Below are 22092 nucleotides of genomic sequence, written 5' to 3'. Positions count from 1 at the left end.
TAGCAGGCATAGTGAGCAGGCTTCTGGTGGTTTAGGGTTGGGAGTGACACTGGTGTTAGTGACACTATCACACCTTCACAGTGAGAGAGGCCTAGTGAAAGAAGACCTCCTTAGCGCTAGTGCACACTGAAGAGCGTGCATTCACGTCTGAGCTGGAGGACTGCAGTTGTACACATGCTTTCATCTGCAGATCTCTTGCTTTACAGAGACACAAGCTGTGAGTTTGGTTGTTTTTGGATAAATGGGGGAAATTTATAACATATTGTTACAGCTAATCTAGAGACAGACCAGGATTGTTTTCTGGGTAGCCCAGAGGCGTGGGCTCCTCAACTGCCTGGCAGACTCATGCTCCCTAAGAGAACGGAGCCTGATGGGGCACTTGGGAGCAGCCAGCTCACCACCCTTTGACCTGCCTGAGCCGCAGTGCTGCTCAGCTGACTGTCAGATACTTCTGTGTGACTTAGTATTTTCTAAGGAAATGCTGGTGAATGCTTTATAGCATTAGTTCATTTCATCTCCTTACCAGGGCTGGCACTGCAGTGTAGTGGTTAGTGTCCCAAGGCTTCTCTTCAAGTGTGCAGTCTTTGGAGAGGTTGAGGTTGGGGAGAAACTGCCAAGTTCAGTTTTACTCGGCGGTTTCTTCCTACGCAGTGTAGCTGTCTAAAGTGTGCATATCCCTTTCCAGTAGCCAGGCCTGAGGCGAGCAGACTTTGGTTGGCCCTTAAAAGGTCTGATGAAGGGAGGGGGAGCTAGAAGTATTCACTGAATCTGTTATTTACCATCTGTAATAGGGCTGAAAAGGAAAAGGTTAGCATTCCTTGTTATGTGACTGAGGCTTGCCACTCCCTTCTGCAACTCTAGAGCCATATGATAACCAGTCTTAGGTGTTTGTATGATTTAGAGGTGAGAGTTGAGAAACATTGAAGTTTGTAAACCGTCAAAGAAAAAGATGGCATTTAGTAATTTGAGAGTAAATCACGAGAAAAGGGAATATTAGGTATTGGCTATTTTTTTTTAAAGATTTGTTATGTAGGGGCTGGAGAGATGGCTCAGAGGTTAAGAGCATTGCCTGCTCTTCCAAAGGTCCTGAGTTCGATTCCCAGCAACCACATGGTGGCTCACAACCATCTCTAATGGGGTCTGGTGCCCTCTTCTGGCGTGCAGGCATACACACAGACAGAATATTGTATACATAATAAGTAAATAAATAAATAAATATTTAAAAAAAAAGATTTGTTATGTACACCGTGATCAGCCTCCTTGTTTGCCTGCAGGCCAGAAGAGGGCACCAGATCTCATTACATATGGTTGTGAGCCACCACATGGTTGCTGGGAATTGAACTTAGGACCTCCGGAAGGTCAGCCAGTGCTCTTAACCTCTGAGCCATCTCTCCAGCCTGAGGTATTGGTTATTTATAGATGAGTTTGTGGCCTCCAGAATGATTTCTTTAGAAATAAAGTTTAACTTTTTTTCTTAGTGGAACTGAGATGTGACATGGGGCAAACTGTATGAAATTAGAAAGTCATTCAAACAAGCCAAATAGCCAAGCTGTGGCGGCACACTTTTAGTCCCAGCACTCGGGAGTCAGAGGCAGGTGGATCTGAGTGGGTCATCCTGGTCTACAGAATGTTCCAAGACAACCAGAGCTGTTAAGCACAGAAACTGTGTCTTGAAAAACAAAACCCAACAAGCCAGCAAGATTTTTTGCATTTCCCATTTCCTGTGTATCTAATTTGATCAGTACTTTGTGTTAGGATTTCAGCCTCATGCTCTGTCCGTGGTACTTGGCAAGCTCTAGCAATAAGGAAGAGTTCCATCAGTCCAGGAGAGAAAGCACTAGCAATGGAAGTTATCTGAGGTGGCAAGACTCGGAGAAGTCACACTGTGACACTTGTTTAGGCTTTTGGCTGCTTTGCTGAAGATGAGAGGTATTTTGTACACTGTATGTAGTTTTGGATGCCCAGGGTAGAATTGTATGAGATGGCAGTTGGAATGCTAAGAGAATTCACCTGCAGTAGCAGAATTTCTAAAGGCCCCTGCCATCAAGCACGTCAACCTGAGTTTGATAGACACTGGGACTTGTATATACACAATAAAAAATGGGAAATTGAGCCTGGTGGTGGTGGTGGCGGCGGCGTACGCCTTTAGTCCCAGCTCTCAGGAGGATCTCTTGAGTTATGGGCCAGCCTAGTCTACACGTGTTAGTTCTAGGACAGGCTCCAAAATTACAGAGAAACCCTGTCTCGAGAGAACCGCCCCCCCCAAGGAAAAAAGTGAGAAATGATGGAGGATAATCAACTTTAACCTTTGGCTTCCAGTTGTGTGCTTCCACATGCACAGACTGCAGACAGACAAGAAGAGGGGCTGGACAGTGGTGATGCACGTCTTTAGTCCCAACACTTGAGAGGCAGAGGCAGGTGGATCTCGAGTTCAACGCCACGCTGGTGTGCAAAGCGAGTTTCAGAGCATCTAGAAACCCTGTCTGGGGAGATAAAAAGGGGCGAGCATGGAAGAGATGGTGCAACAGTTAAAAGCACTTGCTCTTGGGGCCGGAGAGATGGCTCAGTGGTTAAGAGCATTGCCTGCTCTTCTAAAGGTCCTGAGTTCAATTCCCGGCAACCACATGGTGGCTCACAACCATCTGTAAAGAGGTCTGGTGCCCTCTTCTGGCCTGCAGACATGCACACAGACAGAATATTGTATACATAATAAATATTTTTTTTAAAAAAGCACTTGCCCTTAAAGGGGACCAGGTTCACCTAGCACACCGGAGTGTCAGTTAAATAGCTTTGCGCCACATGTGGGGGCTGGGAATTGAACCTGGGTCTTCTGCAAGAGCAGCAAGTTCTCTTAACTCTGAACCGTTTCTCTGGAAACCCCTCCCCCTCCACTGTATCTTTATAAATGGGCGTAGTAATTTACATGGGCTTTAAAGTAGTTTGACTATATGTAAAGCATGACTCATTGTGCCGTCATACAGAATAAGAGCAAAGAACTAGGGAGATGCCTCACTGGTTAAGAACATTTGTTCCTCTTGCAGAGTTTGAGTTTAGCTCTCAGCACCTACATGGAGGCTTCCACCTAATTCCAGTTGCCCTCTTCTGGCCCTCTTCTGCATAAATACATGCAGGCAAAACACTCCATGCTTGTTAATTTTTTTAACAGATTGCAAAGAACACATGGGTTATGATTATAGTACCACCTATGAGCAGTATGAAACAGCTTTGTGTGGGAAGGAAAGTTCCACAAGAGGTCACTGTAAATGGTACTTAGTAAACAAGCCGACTGTGGCTTTTTGTCAGGGAAGACCAATCAATCAATGAACCCATAAAAATGTTCCCAATTCACCCCCATCCACCCATTGACTGGACTCCCCTTCTCATGGACTTGCTGAAAGTTTAGGCAGGACCTTGGCAATCTTGTACTTCCAAATACTGTGGCATGTAATACTTTTTTCCAGTAAATTCATTTGTTCTCTGATGGCCTCCACTGGCCAGAGTGCAGACAGTGTCTCATTAAACACTGTACCTTTTGTTGTTTTGAAACAGGCTAGTTTTGAACTTCCTTTGCCTCTCAAGTGATGGGATAACAACACGTGAGCCACTATCATGCCTGACTTGAGCATCGCACAGGTCTTTGCATTTGTCAGTGAGACTGTAAAGGCCTAATAAATGCTTTCTTCCCCTGGACAGACTACCTTGAAAGTAAGTTCTAAAATATTTGAAACAGGAAGCTTTTGAAACAGGGATTCGAGACAGGGGTATTCTGAAGACAATCTGGATATATTTAGGAGTACTAGCCAATCTTTGATATGAAGGGGAAAGGTGAGGTGCATGCCCGTAGGATGTTCAAATGCCACGCTCCTCTCGCTCGGTATTATTAGGGCCAAACACACAAGACACTTAGAGCAGGTAGCTGCACTGTCTGTTCTGTTCACAGTAGTCTGCAGTGTGTGCTTTTTGTTTAAACATTATGCTTTGACAGATAAGGAAACAATACTGCTGGAAGGACAGCCCCCAAGATGGGGAGAGGCATCATGGGAAATGACCAGGGGAGCTTGCAGATGCTTTGACAGATAAGGAAACAATACTGCTGGAAGGACAGCCCCCAAGATGGGGAGAGGCATCATGGGAAATGACCAAGGGAGCTCGCCTCTGCTTGAGCATTGGGTTCCTGCTCAGCGAGGGGAGCAGCTTCACTCAGCTTACCCCATGGCATGAGCATTGGCCACATGCCCACTTTGTGCCTCATGCCACATAGCTGAGGCAGTCTTCATAGGAATAACAAAAGCTTTACTGACTTGTGTTACAGCTGTGTTCAGGCAGAGTTAAGACCGTTTGCCTGTTTATCATACTTGCAAAACAGTCCTCTCATGCCAGGAAGAGCCTAAACCCTTTAAGATTTTTAGGCACATTTATAATTTTTAGGTAGTGTCTAATGTATTCAGGCTGACTTTAGCTCTTTGTGGCCCAGGATGACCTTGGATTTGATTCTGGTTTTACTATGAGTGTTGGGATTACAGGTATGTGGAACCATGCCTGTTTTACATATTGTTGGGAATGGAACCCAGGACTTCAGCCATGCTAGGCAAGCATTCTGCCAACTGAGCTACAGTCCTAGCTCGTCATTTGTGAGACAGGATCTTACTCTGTAGACTTTAATTCATGGAGGTTTGCTGTGGGACATGGTCTGTACCCTGTCACTTGTATTTTAAATAAATGCTGTTTGGCCAGTAGCCAGGCAGGAAGTATAGGCGGGACAACGAGAATTCTGGGAAGAGAGAAGTTTCAGTCTGTAGTCATCACCCAGGCACAGCAAGCAAGATGTGACTGCCTCACCAAAAAAGGTAGTAAGCCACGTGGCTAACACAGACAAGACTTATGAGCTAATATAAGGTATAAGAGTTAATAAGAAGCCCGAGCTACTAGGTCAACCAGTTTATAATTAATGTAGACCTCTGCATGTTTTATTTGGGACTGAACGGCTGCAGGACAGGGTGGTACAGAAACCCTTGGTCAACAGAGGTTTGACTGCATTAGCCTGAGTACTGAGATCACATGCCTGGGCACTTGTTTTGCTTAGGTACTTTAAGTAGTGTAAGGTACATTTTTAACTTTTGCTTCAGTGTCCACTTTCCCTTGCTAAAAGCCTAACTGTTCCCATTTCCTCCTATGTCTTTCGGCTCCCATGTGGGTGTGGCCTTGTGACTGCTGGACAGTGGCTAATGTGTGGAACATCTCCTTCCAAACAGGGAAGTGGTCTGCTTTCCATATTTTTTTTCCATTTCATGCTTGTTAGGAAAGAATGACAACTTGAGTTGCCATCAAAATCTGAAGTGTTCATTCTATTCTCCCCTCCCTTAATTTTGTATGTGTAACTATTTTTGTCAGCATGTATGTGTGTGCACCACATGCATGTCTGGTGCTTGCAGAAGCCATTGATTGGATCTTGTAAGTAGCAAAGAAATTCCTGAGTGACCGGCCATGTCAAGGACCCATGGAAATGGCAAAGCCTTTCCGTGGAGTGAGGCTTGGAGAGATGGCAAAGGCTCCCTCTGGTTTGAGTATGAATGTTGGCCGAGTGCAAGGACGCTACACTTCAGCTTCCTCCTCCAGAGACCTCCTATGGACACTAGCTATCCCTTCCCTCTGTGCTGTATATAATAAAACCCCCGAGGCTCAGGTTGTGTTGTTGGTGCTGCTCCATCAGAGCCAACACAGCCCACCTGATAATAGCTCTTCTGTATTTTTGTACATTTTTCATTCCCAGTTTCTTAGACCAAACTGTAGGATGAGCAGGTAGATAGATGATTGTGAGCTGCTATGTGGGTGCAGGGAATTGAACCTGGATCCTGTGACAGAGCAGCAAGTACTCTTTACAGCTGAGCCATTTCTCCAGCTCCTCATTTTGAACTTGTGCATTGATGTCTTGCCATGGGTATTGGGTCCAGGAGTTACAGCTTGTGAGTTGCCATATGAGTGCTGGGAATTGAACCTGGGTTCTTTGGAAGAGCAGTCAGTGCTCTTAACCACTGAGCCATCTCTCCAACCCTATTTTTTTTTTTTCTTTTCTTTTTAAAAGGTTTTCCTAGACAAGAGTTTCTCTGTGTATCTCCTGTCCTGGAACTCACTCTGTAGACCAGGCTGTCCTTGAATTCACAGAAATCTGCCTGCCCCTACCTCCCCAGTGCTGGGATTAAAGGCGTGTGCCACTACTACCCTGGCCATTTTTTTCCTTCTTCTTCAAGACTGGGTTACTTTGTGTAGCCCTGGCTATCCTTGAACTTTCTCTGTAGACCAGGCTAACCTCAAAATCACAGAGATCAGCCTGCTCCACTACTGCCAGACTTTTGAGCTTATTCCCCAGTTTATGGTACCATTTTGGGAGGCTGGAAACTTGAGAGGTGAAGCCTTGCTGGCAGAAGTAGGATACTAAGAACTAGTCTTTGAAGGGTAGTTTTTGTTGGCTGTCTTGGTAACAGTGACGCTAACAAGGGTGACTACATGGAAGGTAGCCACTGTATTCTTGGGGATTAAGTTGTCAACCACCAACTCCAAATAAAAGAAATGAAGCCTGGTCACCATGAAAATCTGAAGGAAGTAGGCCTCCTCTTATATACACTTGGGCCACGAATATATATATATTCAAGAAAAAAGTAATTTTTATTTATAAACAATATATTATCAATAAGCATAGCCTCAAATAGTTAAAGTTCACTTAACATCTTTAAAAATGATAGGTGTTTGTGTCTTTATTTTTATATTAAATACAATTTCAACACATTTCACTATTGTTACTATCCAGTGTGAATCCAGTTCTGCCTCACTTTTTCCTCACCAGATTATACACCAGGGATGAAGGCTTCTTGGTTTTATAGGCCACACTTTTCTTGATGCGTTGTCCTTTTATGTTAACGATATACGGCAGGACAGGGGGCTGGACGGTGAGAACAGTTCCTGCAGGCGTGTAACCTCGGAGATGCAGTGTGCCCTTAGAGTAAGGTGTTACTGCAACCCAGCCTATGAGACATCAAGAGGAAATCAAATCAAACCATACACGACAGGAGATGGCTCAGTAAAAGCACTTGTCATGCAAGACTGACCTCAGTTCAATTCCCGAGACTCATAAAAAGCTAGATGTAAGCTAAACAGTGCTAGCACACTTATTCCAGCTCTCGGGAGGGAGAGGCAGGAGGGTTTCTGTGAGTTTGAGGTTAGCCTGGTCTATTAAATGAGTTCCAGGATAGCCAAGGCTCTGATACACAGAGAAACCCCATCTTGTAAAGCCAACAAAAAAAAAAAAAAAAAAAAGAAGGGGTATTTTTGTTTTGTTTTTTCAAGACAGGGTAACTTTGGAGTCTGCCCAGGAACTAGCTCTTGTAGACCAGGCTGGCCTAGAACTCACAGAGATCTACCTGCCTTTACCTCCTGAGCATTGGGATTAAGGCATGTGTCACCACTGCCCAGTTTAGTGAATATTGTTTTTGAAGAGGACCCAAAGACACTGGGTGGCTCACATCACATATAACTTAGCTACAGGGGATCTCTTACCCTCTTCTGGCCTCTGCGGGACCTGCACTCAAGTGCACATGTCCATACACAAACACACATTAAAAATAGATGATTTGAGCCGGGCGGTGGTGGCGCACGCCTTTAATCCCAGCACTCGGGAGGCAGAGGCAGGCGGATCTCTGAGTTCGAGGCCAGCTTGGTCTACAAGAGCTAGTTCCAGGACAGGCTCTAGAAACTACAGGGAAACCCTGTCTCGAAAAACCAAAAAAAAAAAAACAAAAAAAAAAAAAAAAAAAAAACAAAAAAAAAAAAAAAAAAAAAAAAAAAAAAAGATGATTTGAGCTGGACTGTGGTGGTGCATGCCTTTAATCCCAGCACTCGGGAGGCAGAGGCAGGCAGATCTCTGTGAGTTCGAGGCCAGCCTGGTCTACAAGAGCTAGTTCCAGAACAGCTAAGACTGTTACACAGAAAAACCTCGTTTTGAAAAACAAAAAACAAAACAAAAAATGGAGTTATAGTTGGTGAGCTTCCTGATGCGGGTGCTGGGGATGAACCGAGGTTCTCTGTAAGAGCAGCTGGTGCTCTTTTTAAAATTTGTTTTTCATGACAGGGCTTCCCTGTAGCCTTAACTGGCCTCGAACTCGAGACCTACCTGTCTGCCTCTGCCTCCTGAGTGTGGGGATCAAAGGCGTGCAGCACCACACCCAGCTGCAGCATATGCTCTTAACCACGCGGCTGTTAGGCACATTAGGCAAGGTTTTCCTCTAAAGCTCAGGCTGGCTTAGCACTCACTGTGTTGTAATAGGTTGGCCTTGCATTGAAAGCAACCCTCTTGCCTCATCTGATGATGGGATTATAGATGTGAGTTCCCATATCTAGTTTTTTTTTTTTTTTTTTTAACTTCTTAAATGCTGGGATCACAGGCGTGCCACCATAACCCGCCTTTTATTTCTATATTTGATATTAGGCCAAAGGCTGTTTTGCTGAGCCAGAGTCTCATGTAGAATAGACTGGCTTTGATCTCCAGCCTTTACCTTGCAAATGCTGGCATTTAGGCACATGTCATAATACATGGCCTATGTTCTGCGTTTTAAGAGTATACTACCTCCAGGTGGTGGTGGCACACGCCTTTAGTTCCATCACTTGGGAGGCAGGGGCAGGTAGCTCTCTCGAGTTTGTGGCCAGCCTGGTATACACCCTGAGTTCCAGGACAGCTAGGGCTATGCAGAGAAACTCTGTCTCGAAAAAAAGCAAAAAGCAAAACACAAACGAAAAGAGTACATTACCTGCAGAGGAGAACTTGATGTCAGCTACTGCTTCAGACTCTCCGCCTCCTTTTAATGTAATGTCTTTGGCCACAAGAGGAGGAAACTGTGCCATTCGTTCTTTTCCACCCATTGGAACCTTTTAATAAAACAAAAGAAATGTTTGGAATTTCAAATTAAATTCCCCATTAACTGGGGTTGGGCATGGTGGCTCACACTGATCCCAGCACTGAAGAGGCAGAGGAGGTGGATCTCTCTGAGTTCAAGGCCAGCCTGCTCTACACAGCTGAGTCCGTGCTATATAGTGGTTGATATATATATTGATATCTTGACACAGCATCAAGAATGACCTTGAACTCCAGACGGCTTTATAGTTCAATGTTGGAGTCACACACACCTGGCTAACTTTTGCGTTTTCAGTTTTGTGAACACGGATACTAACACCGCTCCATTGGGTACACCTGTAATTTCTGTAAGGGAGCCCTTAGAGGAGTCCTAGGGCTGGCAGGATGGCTCAGCAGGTAAGTGCACTTTTTATTTATTTATTTATTTATTTATTTATTTATTTATTTATTTATTATGTATACAATATTCTGTCTGTGTGTATGCCTGCAGGCCAGAAGAGAGCACCAGACCCCATTACAGATGGTTGTGAGCCACCATGTGGTTGCTGGGAATTGAACTCAGGACCTTTGGAAGAGCAGAAAGCGCTCTTAACCACTGAGCCATCTCTCCAGCTCCAGGTAAGTGCACTTTTGAAGCAAGCCTAGCGACCTTTGGTTCAATCCCTGAAGCCAACGAGACGTAGGAGGGAAGTGACACCTGACCTCCGTGTCCTCTGACCTCTGTGTCCTCTGTGACATGGGTGTGAGTGTGAGCACGCACACATGCACACTAAATAAAGCAAATTGAAAAGCAAACAGAACCAGGCATGGTGGTCTTTCATCTTAGCACTCAGAAGCAGAGATCTCGGAGCTCCAGGTCAGCCTGCACCCCACAACAAATTCCAAGATACCAAGGCCTATATGCTTCAAAAACGGAACAAACGAAAGAAGAAAAGGATGAAGATTGCCTTCGGCACTTAATCTTTCCCACTTCTCAGGAGACAGGCACAACACGGAGAGGAGCACGAAGTGCACAGCTTTGTTAGGTGTGCAGTCAGGGAGACATCTGAACCCAGGCAGTCTGGTTTCAGTATCTTAACTAGCTGCGCTTGCTGATGCATTCTTAAGATCCTTGCACTTGAGAAGTGGAGGCAGAAAGCTCAGGAGTTCAAGGCCAGTCTTGGCTACATAACTAATCTGTGGCCAGCATTGCTGTTATATGAGAAGCTTTTCAAACATCAAAACAAAAACTTATTTTTTTTTTTTTTTTTTTATGTTTTACTTGTATGTAAGTCTATGCACCACGTGGGTGCTGCCCAAGGAGGCCGGAAGAGGGTGCTCGAAAGTGACCTGCGATCACCTGGAAGAGCAGCTGTAATCTTGTACTCTTCTGAGCCATCTCTCCAGCCCAAACAAACATTATTAATATACAGTGTGCACTGTCCAAATGGTGTGTAGGGCCTATCTTCAGACGAGCTGGAAACAGACTTCAGACAACTGGGCTTGGTAAATTTCAGTGGAATGAGGGCCAAACAGGGCTATAGCAATGGGACACGAGGCAAGAGTAAGCTGGACTGTAAAGAAAAGGAATATTCAGGACATTTTATTTTATTTTTTAAAAAGATTTATTTATTTATTATGTATACAGTATTCTCAGTACTCTGCCTGCAGGCCAGAAGAGTGCACCAGATCTTGTTACAGATGGTTGTGAGCCACCATGTGGTTGCTGGGAATTGAACTCGGGACCTTTGGAAGAGCAGGTGGTGCTCTTAACCACTGAGCCATCTCTCCAGCCCAACATTTTATTTTTTAAATAAAGATGAGAACAATCAAGACACTTACAGTCTAAAGTAAGAGTTAGGAGAAGAGGAAAACCCTGTGAGGTCAAGTGTCTGGGACTAGGAATGACACAGGGAAGCTTTTCCACTCAGTCCTGCGCTTATCAATCACTACTGAGATCTTAGTTTGTTCATTGTAGATCGCCTATCTGCCGCAGCACAGTTTAGCGTCACTTGGAGCCTACACACGCTGGATGCCAGCAGCACCTCTCAACTGTGACAAAAGCTGTAAATTCTTTTTCTTTTGTTTCAGAATTCAATATGTAGATCAGGATGACCTCAAACTCATGGGGATCCACCTGCTTCGGCCTCCCACATGTTGGGATTAAAGGTCTGTGCTCTGCCTCCCAGCTCCCATGACTTCTTTTCACCCATCTTGACCAATACAAGTGACTATCAGGCACTTGGAAAGTGGCCCGTGTGATTAGAAAAGCACGTTTTAAATTTGTTGTAATTCTAACTGGAGGACTTAAATATAGGTCACTGCGTGTGGCTAGTGGCTACACATGGACAGCGCAGCACAGAGAGAAATACACTGCTGTGGCTTTTGTTGGCTCAGACCAAACCACCCTTTTTCAAGCAGAGCCCAGTTTTTGCTTTAACTGGGATGCTCAGAGAATGAACTGACGGGTTCTCCACCCCGGGCTCCATCAGCTACTGTTGCTACACAGCATCAAGCTGCACTGTTACCTGCAGTAACTCGTGGCCTGCGTGTTTCTCATACAGAGCATCTGCCTTGTCCAAGGAAGTGATATGAACAGGAAGGAAGTTGGAAGCCACGACTGTAAACCAAGCCGATTGATCTCCCTGAAGAAAGAAAGGAAGAGGTTATTTCACAGAGCAGACACTCGGGAACGTGCACATTCTGATGCACAACTTTAGAAAGGAGAGGAAACCTAGGTGTGCAGTGCAGCCTTCTAATTCCAGCAAGGGAGGCAGAGCCAGGAGTTCAAAGACAACTTCAGTTACAACATTGAGTTTAAGATCAGCCTGGGGTACAAGAGACCCTGCCTCAAAACAACAACAGCAAAAAGAGGAGAAAACAAAAACCAACCAAGTCCTCTTTCAACTGTAGGCAAATTATAATAGTGTCTTTAAAAAAAGGTCATAATACAGAAATAACATATTTTAACAATTCCTGTAAATTGTAAAACTAAGATTTCTACAGACTTGATATTATAAAAAAACAAACATGCGTGGTGGCAAGCCTGCAGGAGGCTGAGGCAGGAAGATGGTGAATTCAAGGCCAACCTGGGCAATATATAGAGACCCTGTCTTAAAAATTAAAGAAATAGGCAGCCTCTGATGGGTTGGGCTCATGCTCCCTTCCCTAAGCCCACAAGGGTCTGATCTGGTGAAGGAGAAGCCCTGGGACTGTTGATCAGACTCACCCCTTACAAGATGTGTGAACAAGGCCAAGGGAGAGAAAAAAATCATCAGACAAAAAAGTGCCAACCGAAGGGAAGAGGTCAGCAAAGTGGCTGCCCAGGAAACTACAGCTCTGCCTGCAGAAGACCAGAATCTGCCCCTGACACAGAAGACATGGAGCCACCTCCAGCTAAACATCCACATGTCTGTCATGGTCCTGTCTCCCTTCTTGTATAATTCAAAGGGATATTTGTATCAATTATTCTGCAAATGGGACTTTTTAAAATAGACTCAGAAGCACCTTAAAAGGGGGTGGCAAACCACAGCTCATCCATTTAAAGTGTGAATGATTTTAAGAGGTGAAATGACTTGCTGGATGTTGGAGAGGCTGTGGCTGTCTCAGCGGTCTGCACAACACTGAAGGGCTAGTTTTATACCCTACAATAAAAACTGGGCAGAACCAAACCAAAGCAAACCAAAAGCACAATCATTTGTGTCTATTATTTGTGTCAGTCATATCTAGTCTCATGTTTCTAGAACCGTTCCCTACAAAACTACTCCTGTGTCCTTGCCTTGTTGGAAATGTAACATATTTGGTTGTGGCGTTCCTTTCCTAACAAGTGTGGTAATGTGCTGTGAAAGATGGACATTTTGAGTGTGTCCTGTATGTGAGTGTGTCCTGTATGTGAGTGTGTCCCGTATGTGAGTGTGTCCCGTATGTGGCATAAAACTATGAGTCAGCGTTGAGTGTTTGAGGGTTAAGTGATGTCTCAAGGACAGCTTGCCAAGTGTGAGGCTGGAACATTATTGCAATACTGTTCAAAAAGAAGTATGTGGTGGTTCTTCAGTTTTGGTACAAGTGCTAAGAAGTGAAATCTCTGTTACTGATCCTCAACCAATATAATCTCAGTTGTAGAAAAACAACAAAAAACCTAAAAAACTAACAAAATAATACTGGTAGTTTTATATCCAGTATTAAAAACAACAGGGAAGGAGAGGGGAGATGGCTCAGCAAGGAGCAGTTCTTATAGAGAACCTGAGTTTGGTTCCCAGCATCCATATCAGGCAAAGTGCCTGTGGCTCCAGGTGATCTGGCATCTTCTGGTCTCACTGGGTTCCCACACACAAATGTCACAAAAACTCATGCAGAAACATATACATAAATAAGTAAATCTATCTTTAAAAAGAAAATAGTATCAACAGCAGCAACAACAAAAGATCCAAAAAAATCAAAGCCACCAACAAGGAAATGGCCTATTCTGATTGTCACTATGTAGTTAGGTTTAAAATATTAACGTCATGACTTTAATAACATGTGCAAGGGTTCTAGACAATACACGGCTAAATTTTCAACAAAAGTCAAGAAATGTTCTTGGCAATGAGCTATAACTTACATACCATTGAATATATTCATGTTTCATTTTATTTTTCTCTTCTTACTTTGGAAGAAATGGAGAGCAGTTTCCTAGCATACCCAGAATATGTGAACACTAAGCAAAATAGTGTAGTCTATCCAAGTATACAAAGTACAGAATTTAATGGATATGAACCTTAGGCCTAAATATATGTATCATTTCCATGTGAAACAATACAGGAAATGGACAGTATCTCATCTTAAACTTAAGCTATAGTGCCAGGTGGAGATAGCCCATGTCTTTTAATCCCAGAATTCAGGAGGCTAAGAGAAGGATCCCTGAGTTCAAGGCCAGCCTGGTCTACCTGCCAGAGAGACCCTGTTCTGAAAAGCCAAAACCAATCAAACAACAACAATAAAAAACTCCAACCAAAAACAACAACAACGAAAAGCTAAGTTATATAAGGGATTCAATATCCTATTAGTGATAGGTTTTTTTAAAAATTGTTTTTTTTTTTTTGAGACGGGGGGTCTCCCATTCTAGATCAGGCTGAACCTCAAACTCACTGAGATCTGCAGCTCTGCCTCCAGAGTGCTGGGATTAAAGGGTGCAACCAAGCTTTGTCTTCTTCTTTTTTTTTTTTTTTGAAATAGGGTTTCTTAAAAATTAAAAATAAATAAAAAATATTCATTAAAAATACTTTTAGATTTACTTAAAAATTTAAATTATGCATATATGTGTTTATGTGGGGTTAAGTTCATATGACTAAAGGTACCCACAGAATCCCGAATAGGTGGTGAGCTGCCCAGTGTGAGTGCTGGGAGCTGAACTGAGTCCTCTGATAGAGTAGCAAGCACTCTTAACTGTTGAGCTGTCTTCTCTGGCACCAAATTTATAGATTTTATCACAGTATTGTTCTCTATTTTTGGCCTACTTCTTTTCCCCAAGTTTTTTTTTTTTTTTTTTTTTTTGGGTTTTTTGAGACAGGGTTTCTCTGTGGCTTTGGAGCCTGTCCTGGAACTAGCTCTTGTAGACCAGGCTGGTCTCGAACTCACAGAGATCCGCCTGCCTCTGCCTCCCGAGTGCTGGGATTAAAGGCGTGCGCCACCACCGCCCGGCTCCAAGTTTTTATTATAAAAATTTGTATTCATACAAAACAAAACAAGCAACAGATAGGACTTAGTTATATCAATATTTTGTCAATCTTTTCATGTATCTGGGTTCCCGAAGTGTATTCTTGTTCATTTTTCTTTCTATTTATTCATTCATTAAAAAAAAAAAAAAATCCCTCTTTTCTCATTTTAATACCAATCCCAGTTTCCACTGCCTCTCCTAGTTGGTGAGCCGTCGAGGTTCCCCTTTATCTCCTCCTTCTGCTCTCCCCACCTTCCCCATCCACTCCTTGGAGAGGGTAAGGCTTCACATGGGGAGTCAACAAAGTCTAGCATATTGCTTTAAGGCAGGACCAAGGCCCTGCCCACTATATCTAGGCTGAGCAAGGAATCCCTCCAAAGAGAGTGGGTTTTAAAAAGCCAGTACAAGCAGTAGGGATAAATCCTGGTCTCACTGCCAGTGGCCCCACAGTCTGCCCCAGCCATACAACTGTCACCCACATTCAGAGGGCCTAGTTTGGTCCTATGGAGGTTTCCTCACTGTTCTTTCTTTTTTCTTTTTTCAAAAGACTTATTTATTATGTATACAGTATTCTGTTTCCATGCATGCCTGCAGGCCAGAAATGGGAACCAGACCTCATTAGGGATGGTTGTGAGCTACCATGTGGTTGCTGGGAATTGAACTCAGGACCTCTGGAAGAGCAGTCAGTGCTCTTAACTTTTGAGTCATCTCTCTAGCCTCTGTTCATTTTTCAATAGCATAGATTTTTCTTACCTCTAGGAAATCTATTCGGGCTATAGCACCCAAAAATAGAACCATTCTTGGTTTGAGAACAAACGTTCTTGGCACAATAGAATGTGTTGGCAAAACAATATCTACTTCTTTTTCTGTTAGAAGATTTAAAATCTGTAAAGCAAAAGACAAGATTTATTTAGAGGACTACTTTCGTTTAACATATTTTGTGATTTACTTACAAATTTAAGTACCGAAAAAATATTCAGATTTCATAATAAACCAGATTATGTTCATTCGCCACGCGTAAAATCACATATTATCTCTAACTTACCTATTATTCTACTCATTTCACAACCGTGTGTTAAATAGTGTGAAACAACCTGATGGGTGTGTAAGACTTTCCTATGACAGCACTATCCCCCAAATGTCAAAACTGTTATGTACCCCAAAATACCGCTGGGTCACTAATGGAAATGTATGCTCAAGCATTCAGGTCACAGTAGCGTCCAGCTTTAAATAATGGACACTGTAATCTCAGGTCCTAAGGATTAAGTATGCAAGCATCAAAAATGGCTCAAGCCTACAAATCTCAGTTCTGGGAGGCCAAGGCAGGATGGCTGCCATCATTTTAACGCTAGCCTGGACTATGTAGTATTTCCATCTACCTTAGGAACAAGTACACAACTTGGTCCTCTTTCTCCTGAACATCTGTCAAACATCGGTGCTGTGCATCATGGCTTGTTAGGGTATCAGATCCCCTGGAACTGGAGATATAGGAGGTTGTGGAAATGGGAATTGAACTTGGCTCCTCTCTGGAAGAACAACAATGTCTACAGCCCAACAGCAAGCAGTATCAACCACTAAGCCATCTCTCCAACCACAGGATCAAAGTTATTAAAGATACTGAAGAAATACAGAAAAGATAGGAACACATTCTGATAAGATTTAAGGAAGATAAAATTCATTAAAAAATGAATTCACAGTAGCTAACCTATGGAACCAACCTAGGTGTCTACCAATAGAGGAATGTATAAAGACAATGGGTTTAATATACATAGGAAGCTCGAGTAGCCAGAATGAATGTACTTATGTTTTTTTGCAAAAAATGGATGCAAGTGGAATAAATCATACTAAGCAAAATGTGTGCACCACCGTGCTTAGCCAGATATTTACTTAGACAACAGTCAAGTGATAGTGAGACACTGTAATTTGAGTAAAAGGGTGGATAACGGCAAGATAGGTAGAATTAACCCTATTCTAAAAATATGGTCACTTGACCACTTAGCACCTAAAGTATTTCAAGATGTGTCAAAGGAAATACATACCATGTTTGTTCCACACAGTTTTGAAGAACAATGGGTACAAGTAACTGGGAGACTTTCAGTAAAATGTAAAGAGCAGGCAAGAAATAGCTGAATACCCTGGGAGTGCGCATGCCATTGCTCTGATAAGCTGTCATCACCCACTTCAGCTCAAACTATATGATATTATGAATGACATATTTTCAAGGTAATTCAAGCATAAACTTGGAAGCTTTATTGTACTATTTATTATTTCTAACCTTAAAATATAGGAACCTATAACACGTCTTCCTAAGGTAATAACCACAATGTTAATATTGTTGTTTGCCTACAGAGATGTAAACTAAAGGAACCCAGAATCTGATGGCATGTAGATTCACCCTTGGATTGCTTTTATAAAGAAACCACAATCGCGTTTTCAAATGGAAGCCCACCTCTTTTCTTGTTTTCGGCCAGTTAAGACAGTACATCTACAATTAAAAGTAAATATTTCTAAAAGCAACTAAATACATACACAGTTTTCTTTTGTAATCCCAGGGGTATCATAAAACCAGTGGGCATCTTTCACGTCTTCTGGGGTCAGTTCTATTTGTTTGGTACATGGGCGCGCAGCCACAACAGGCTCATTTCCCATGTCAAAGGCCAACGAGTCGGCATCAAACTCAAAGGGAACTTCTTCCTTCTGTTCTGTGGAGTACGAGAATGTTTTTCCAACTCTTCCTAGAACAAATTAAACCAAGGTTATCAGGCATTCCTTTAATGCTTTGATTCTGAAAATATTTTTGAGATGGGTTCTCTGTACATAGTTCAAGATGGTGTTAAACTTGTGATTTTTCTCTCCTCAGTTTCTATAGTGATAGGCAACAGATTACAAGCATGAATGTGCGTGTGCACACACACAAATGTATATATACATATATGTATTTATCTTGGTTGTTGTATTTGGAAAAGATCTCGTATAGAGCAGCAGGTTTGCGGCAAAATCACCATGAACTGAGGAGGTTTTTTTTTTCTCTCCTAAGTGTTGGGATTACAGGTGTGTACCTGATGCCTCTGAAGACCTCCCTACCTCAGAGACAGGGTCTCAATATGTAGCTTTCTTTGGTGGTCCTGGAACTCTCTATGTAGACCAGAATGGCCTTGAATTCATAGAGATCCACTTGCCTCTGTCTCCCAAGTGCTGGAACTAGAGGCAAGCATCACCATGCCAGGCCCTAAAGACACTTCTTATGCTTGCCTTATAAATATTTATACACTAAAACTATGTGTATAAATATGAAACTGTGGCTATGATTATACTTGTGTCTTCTTTTTCACAGATAATGTGAGTCATTCCCTTGCATCTCAGTTGTGTTTCAGGCTATGTACATTCAATCAGGTGGTGTTAGAAATCCCTTCTTTTAGGAGGGGAGGAGATGGCAATTTTTAATAAAAAATAAATAAACTGGAAACAAAAAAAAAAAAAAAAAAGAAATCCCTTCTTTTCCGTTAATGAAATCAGAAGAGAGATCAAAAGGAGATGGACAACCTAGCTAAAGACCTTTACTGCCTCTGCTAGTTTGGGTTTCCAAGCAATAGTAACCTTTCCTACAAAAAGCCTATATTCCAGAACCGGAAAGTCTTTTCCTGCAAAAAAAATGGCCAGCCCCAAAAACTTTATCATGGGACCAATAAGATTTTTTTCTAAAGAGGAAGGATGCACTGTGGTGACATTTTGTTTATGATCTAACAAATAAAGCTTGCCTGAAGATCAGAGTGCAGAGCTAGCCACACTAGCTAGCCATAGAGGTTAGGAAGTGGTTGCAGACACCTTTGATCCCAGAGGCAGATGGATCTGTTAGTTCAAGGCCACCCTGGCCACAAAATTGATCCAGTCTAAAATAGAAACAGCTCACACAAAGGTGATCCCAGCACTTGGGATCCCAGCATTAGGGAGGTGGAGAGGAGATGGGAGCTCAGTGCAGTCTGAGGAGGCAGTCTGAGTTCAGGATCACCCTCTGGTAGAGGTAAGAACTCTAGTGGTTGGCTGCTCTGATTCTCTGATCCTTCAGCCTTCACCCTGACAGCTGGCTCTGAGTTTTATTATTACGAACAGCTAGAATCTGTGCTATGACGCATACCTATCATATAACCATGCTTTTTCAGTTGATTTAGCTCGCTTTGCTCTTCCTCACTGAGATCTTCTTCAGCTTTGGTCGCCTCTTCTTTAAGCCTTTTTTGTCTTCTGAACATTCTGTAAGGAGTTGGGTTGCAAATAGGAAACTTCAGGAGGTTTAATGTAGTACCTGAAATACCAAGAGTAAGGTTTCAAAAACAAGAGCATGAAAGAAGAAAACCAAACACCTCTGATTTATTTCATTTAACCTTCATGACAGCCACTATGTAATTATTTCCACTTTATAAACAAGGAACTAGGCCTAGTGATTGGTTCATAGGTGAACTCGGAATATGAGTACACATTTCCCAAGTCTGTATTACCCCTGCTTTTCACCATTTATCCTCCAGTACATCCAGGGTCATAGGCAGCTTTAAGTTTGAAGTGCCAAAGGGCAGTTAAGGGGAATTAAACTCTGGTTTCAAGGGGACACGTTTCTGTCAAGTTAATTCCTAAGACTGGAATTCCCCCAGTACATACGTTTCCCCTTAGCTTCTTCCTTCAGAAAGGCTCTTGAACCCCACATCCTCAGGCTCTGTCTCCCCAGCGTTGTGATGACTGGACAGAACCACCATGCCATTCTATCAGTTTCTTTAACTCCGAATACTGACATTTCTTCTCGAGAAATCCCCACACTTACCGCATCAACTCTTTCGTGTCTAGTATAACAGCCCAAGAATAAATTAATTCAAGGGGGTGAAGAAGAGTCTCAGAGTAGATAGGGACCTATATATCTAATTCACCGTAGCCTCCAGCTATGTAGGTGATAATGACTTTGCTCTCCTCCCAAGTGCTTAGGATACAGGAGTTTGCCACCACATCTCATCTCGTTTACACGGTACTGCATACTAACTCAGGCTTCGGCAGGCTAGCCAAACACTTTAGTAACCAAGCTTTATCCCCAGCCCCTCTAGAAACATTTCTATTAGAGAATCACATGTATTGACTTTCCAAGCGCTCAACTGTCACAAGAGGTATGAGCAAAGTGGGGAGAAAATTTCGAAAGGGACGGCTCCAGGCAGCTCAAGATGGACATTTAAGGATAGATGTACTAGGTGCCTGAGAGAAGTCTAAGTTGTCAACAATGGGGCCTCACCTGGCCAGGGGGAGATGGTGGCCCTGTCGATGGCTTCGGAGCCCTTGGTGGTGCAGTAATCAGACTCCAGGAGTGTGTTAAAGAGAGTGGACTTGCCGGCGTTCGTGGTGCCCACCAGGTAGACGTCGCCGCGGTAGCGCCAGGAGCGCTGAAGTGCAGAGATCAGTTCTTCCACACCATAGCCAGTCTTGGCGCTGATCAGCCGCACGTCCTTGACCACGGTGTTGGGCCTGGTCGACCGACTCCGATTCTTTTCCTTGTCCTGAGGCTCATCCCCGGCAGGGTTCTGTGGTCCTTGGTGGCCAGGAGCCACCACGAGCCCGGCGCGGATGCAGTCGTCCCACAGCCGCTTCCGCAGCCGCTGCAAGTAGCCGGGCGCGTCCTGGGGTAGCAGATCCACTTTGTTCCCCAGCACGAAGACCTGCTTGGGACCCACCAGCTTGGGCAGGTCGGGAAGCAAGGCGTCCGGCAGGTCGAGCAGGTCCACCATATAGAGCACCAGGGCGGGCCCCGGGCGCCGCAGCGCCGCGCTCACTAGCTCCAGGTACTGCTCGCGACTCACCCGCAGGCGCAGGGCACGTCGGTGATGCACCAGCAGCCAGCAGCGTTGGCACACGGTCCGCGCCGGGCCGCCATCCGCCTGTGTCGCACCGCGGAACTTCTCCTCCGGCAGGTAGCCGGGCAGGCTGGGGTGCTGGCAGTGCAGCTCGGCCCCGCAGCCCGAGCAGTAGACGCCGCTGGGCGGCACCGTGGCGTCTGGAGGAAGCTCGGGGACCTGCAGAGTCCCGAGGCCTGCCCGCAGCTTCCGCTGAAGCCGCTCCTCCCGCCGCTGCAACCTCTGTCGCTCCTCATCCTGCTGCCGCTGTTGCAATTCCCGCAGCTCTCTCAGCTGTTCCTCAGCGTCCAGCTCCATCGGGACGTACTCCGGAAACAGAAAGCGCTCCTCCGTGTCGGGGCCTTCCTCGTAGTCCTCGGTCGCCGTGGAGCTAGGAGGAAACCGGCGGCCCAGGGAGGATGGGCTCTGGGAGAAAGCGGCCGCCCACTTCGCCCCCAGGAGCCACCGTGCAGGGCCATGACACGCTGCGGTCGGCGCCGAGCCCCGCAGGAGCCCGCACAGCACCCTGCAGCCCAGGCGCGCGGGCAGCATGCGGACAGCCGGGAGGGGGCGGGGCCTCGTGCGCGCACCCGAGGAGCTCGTCGGTCGGGGACGAGCGGCGAGGGAACTGTCCAACGGCGTGACTAATCCTGCATTTCTCGCGATGAAAGCTCCGAGACTCGAGAATTCATCCTGCGACGGCGCGGACTAGTTAGAGCCGGGTGGGCAGGAGAGGCTCGTCCGGGCTCGGCCCACACCCAGAGCCTGGCTCTCATAAATCTCCTTTACCCAAACCAAGTATCATTTGTGCAACAACACTGAAAAGTACTCAATAAGAAACTTTCATTGATTGGATCCAACTTCTGGCTGAAAGAGCGGTCTTCAGCTACAGCCAGAGACCCAGGATTTGCTCTCCTGCAGTTCATACCCCCGCCAATCGCGCAGGCGCACATCTCACGGAGCTGTCCCCGCCCCTTAGGCGCGGAGGATGCTGGGAACGCCGGAGACGGAAATTGCTTGCTCCGACTAAGAGTTGGCCGCTGCAGGGTCCGTCTCCGGCTTTGTGAATTGAATTCGAGTTAAGCGGTCCAGAAACCTTCGGCCAAGATGTATGACGCCGACGAGGGTAGGTGACCGCGCACGACAAGCCTCGCGGTGGCCGCGTAACCGGGACGGCGGGGGACCTGCGGGGATGCAGGGTCTGCGCCTGCTACCCCATCCAGCCGTGGCGCGCGCCCCGCAGCCCCGTTCTTAGGCGCTGGGCTCACTAGCGGTGTGGGCTCAGGGAACCGGATCGCGTCCGGGTCCGCTTGGTGGCTGCCTGCGTGCCTGCGGTTTAATGTGCCACCACCTTCCAGTTACAGTGTGCAAGTGTTTATGAACATTCGGGTGTTATGACGTTGATGATTTCCTATTCATCCCAGTCCACTTATTGAATAGCTAGGCACTTTTGCTCTTTTTTTTTTTTCGATCCTGGGTCCAGAGGCTTGAACCCAGGGCCTGCACGTACTCTGCTTTTGAGCCATATTCCTAGTACGAGGTAGCTCAATTTTTTCTTGACCACGTCCTCGTGCTAGATATTGTTATACCCTGGAAATATTAGGGCCAAAGAATGAGTATCTGGGTTGACATTCCTTCACACTCTCTTCAGTTTA

The 22092-nt window shown here is 44.9% G+C and overlaps 2 protein-coding genes across 2 annotated transcripts in view; one reads left to right on the top strand and one right to left on the bottom strand.

The window, feature by feature from the left end:
* Nucleotides 1–6640: 6640 nt before the first annotated feature.
* Nucleotides 6641–21380, bottom strand: Noa1 (nitric oxide associated 1). The gene is made up of 7 exons (XM_038317538.1): nt 19843–21380; nt 18712–18876; nt 17106–17311; nt 15330–15461; nt 11410–11526; nt 8799–8916; nt 6641–7020 (listed from the first exon to the last, which is right to left on the bottom strand). The coding sequence occupies exons 1-7, from the start codon at nt 20987–20989 to the stop codon at nt 6824–6826; spliced, it is 2082 nt and encodes a 693-aa protein (XP_038173466.1). The 5' UTR covers nt 20990–21380; the 3' UTR covers nt 6641–6823.
* Nucleotides 21381–21408: 28 nt separating this feature from the next.
* Polr2b (RNA polymerase II subunit B) overlaps nt 21409–22092 on the top strand; it is a 43873-nt gene continuing 43189 nt past the window's right edge. The window contains exon 1 of the mRNA XM_038317528.1: nt 21409–21563. Coding sequence (XP_038173456.1) covers nt 21545–21563 — 19 coding nt within the window. The 5' untranslated portion in view covers nt 21409–21544. The remainder of the gene's footprint in view (nt 21564–22092) is intronic.

This window comes from Arvicola amphibius, chromosome 1 (assembly GCF_903992535.2).
Source record: "Arvicola amphibius chromosome 1, mArvAmp1.2, whole genome shotgun sequence".
Lineage (NCBI taxonomy): Eukaryota > Metazoa > Chordata > Mammalia > Rodentia > Cricetidae > Arvicola > Arvicola amphibius.
The sequence above is the reverse complement of the archived record's forward strand: the minus strand, read 5'-3'. Positions and strand labels throughout refer to the sequence as shown.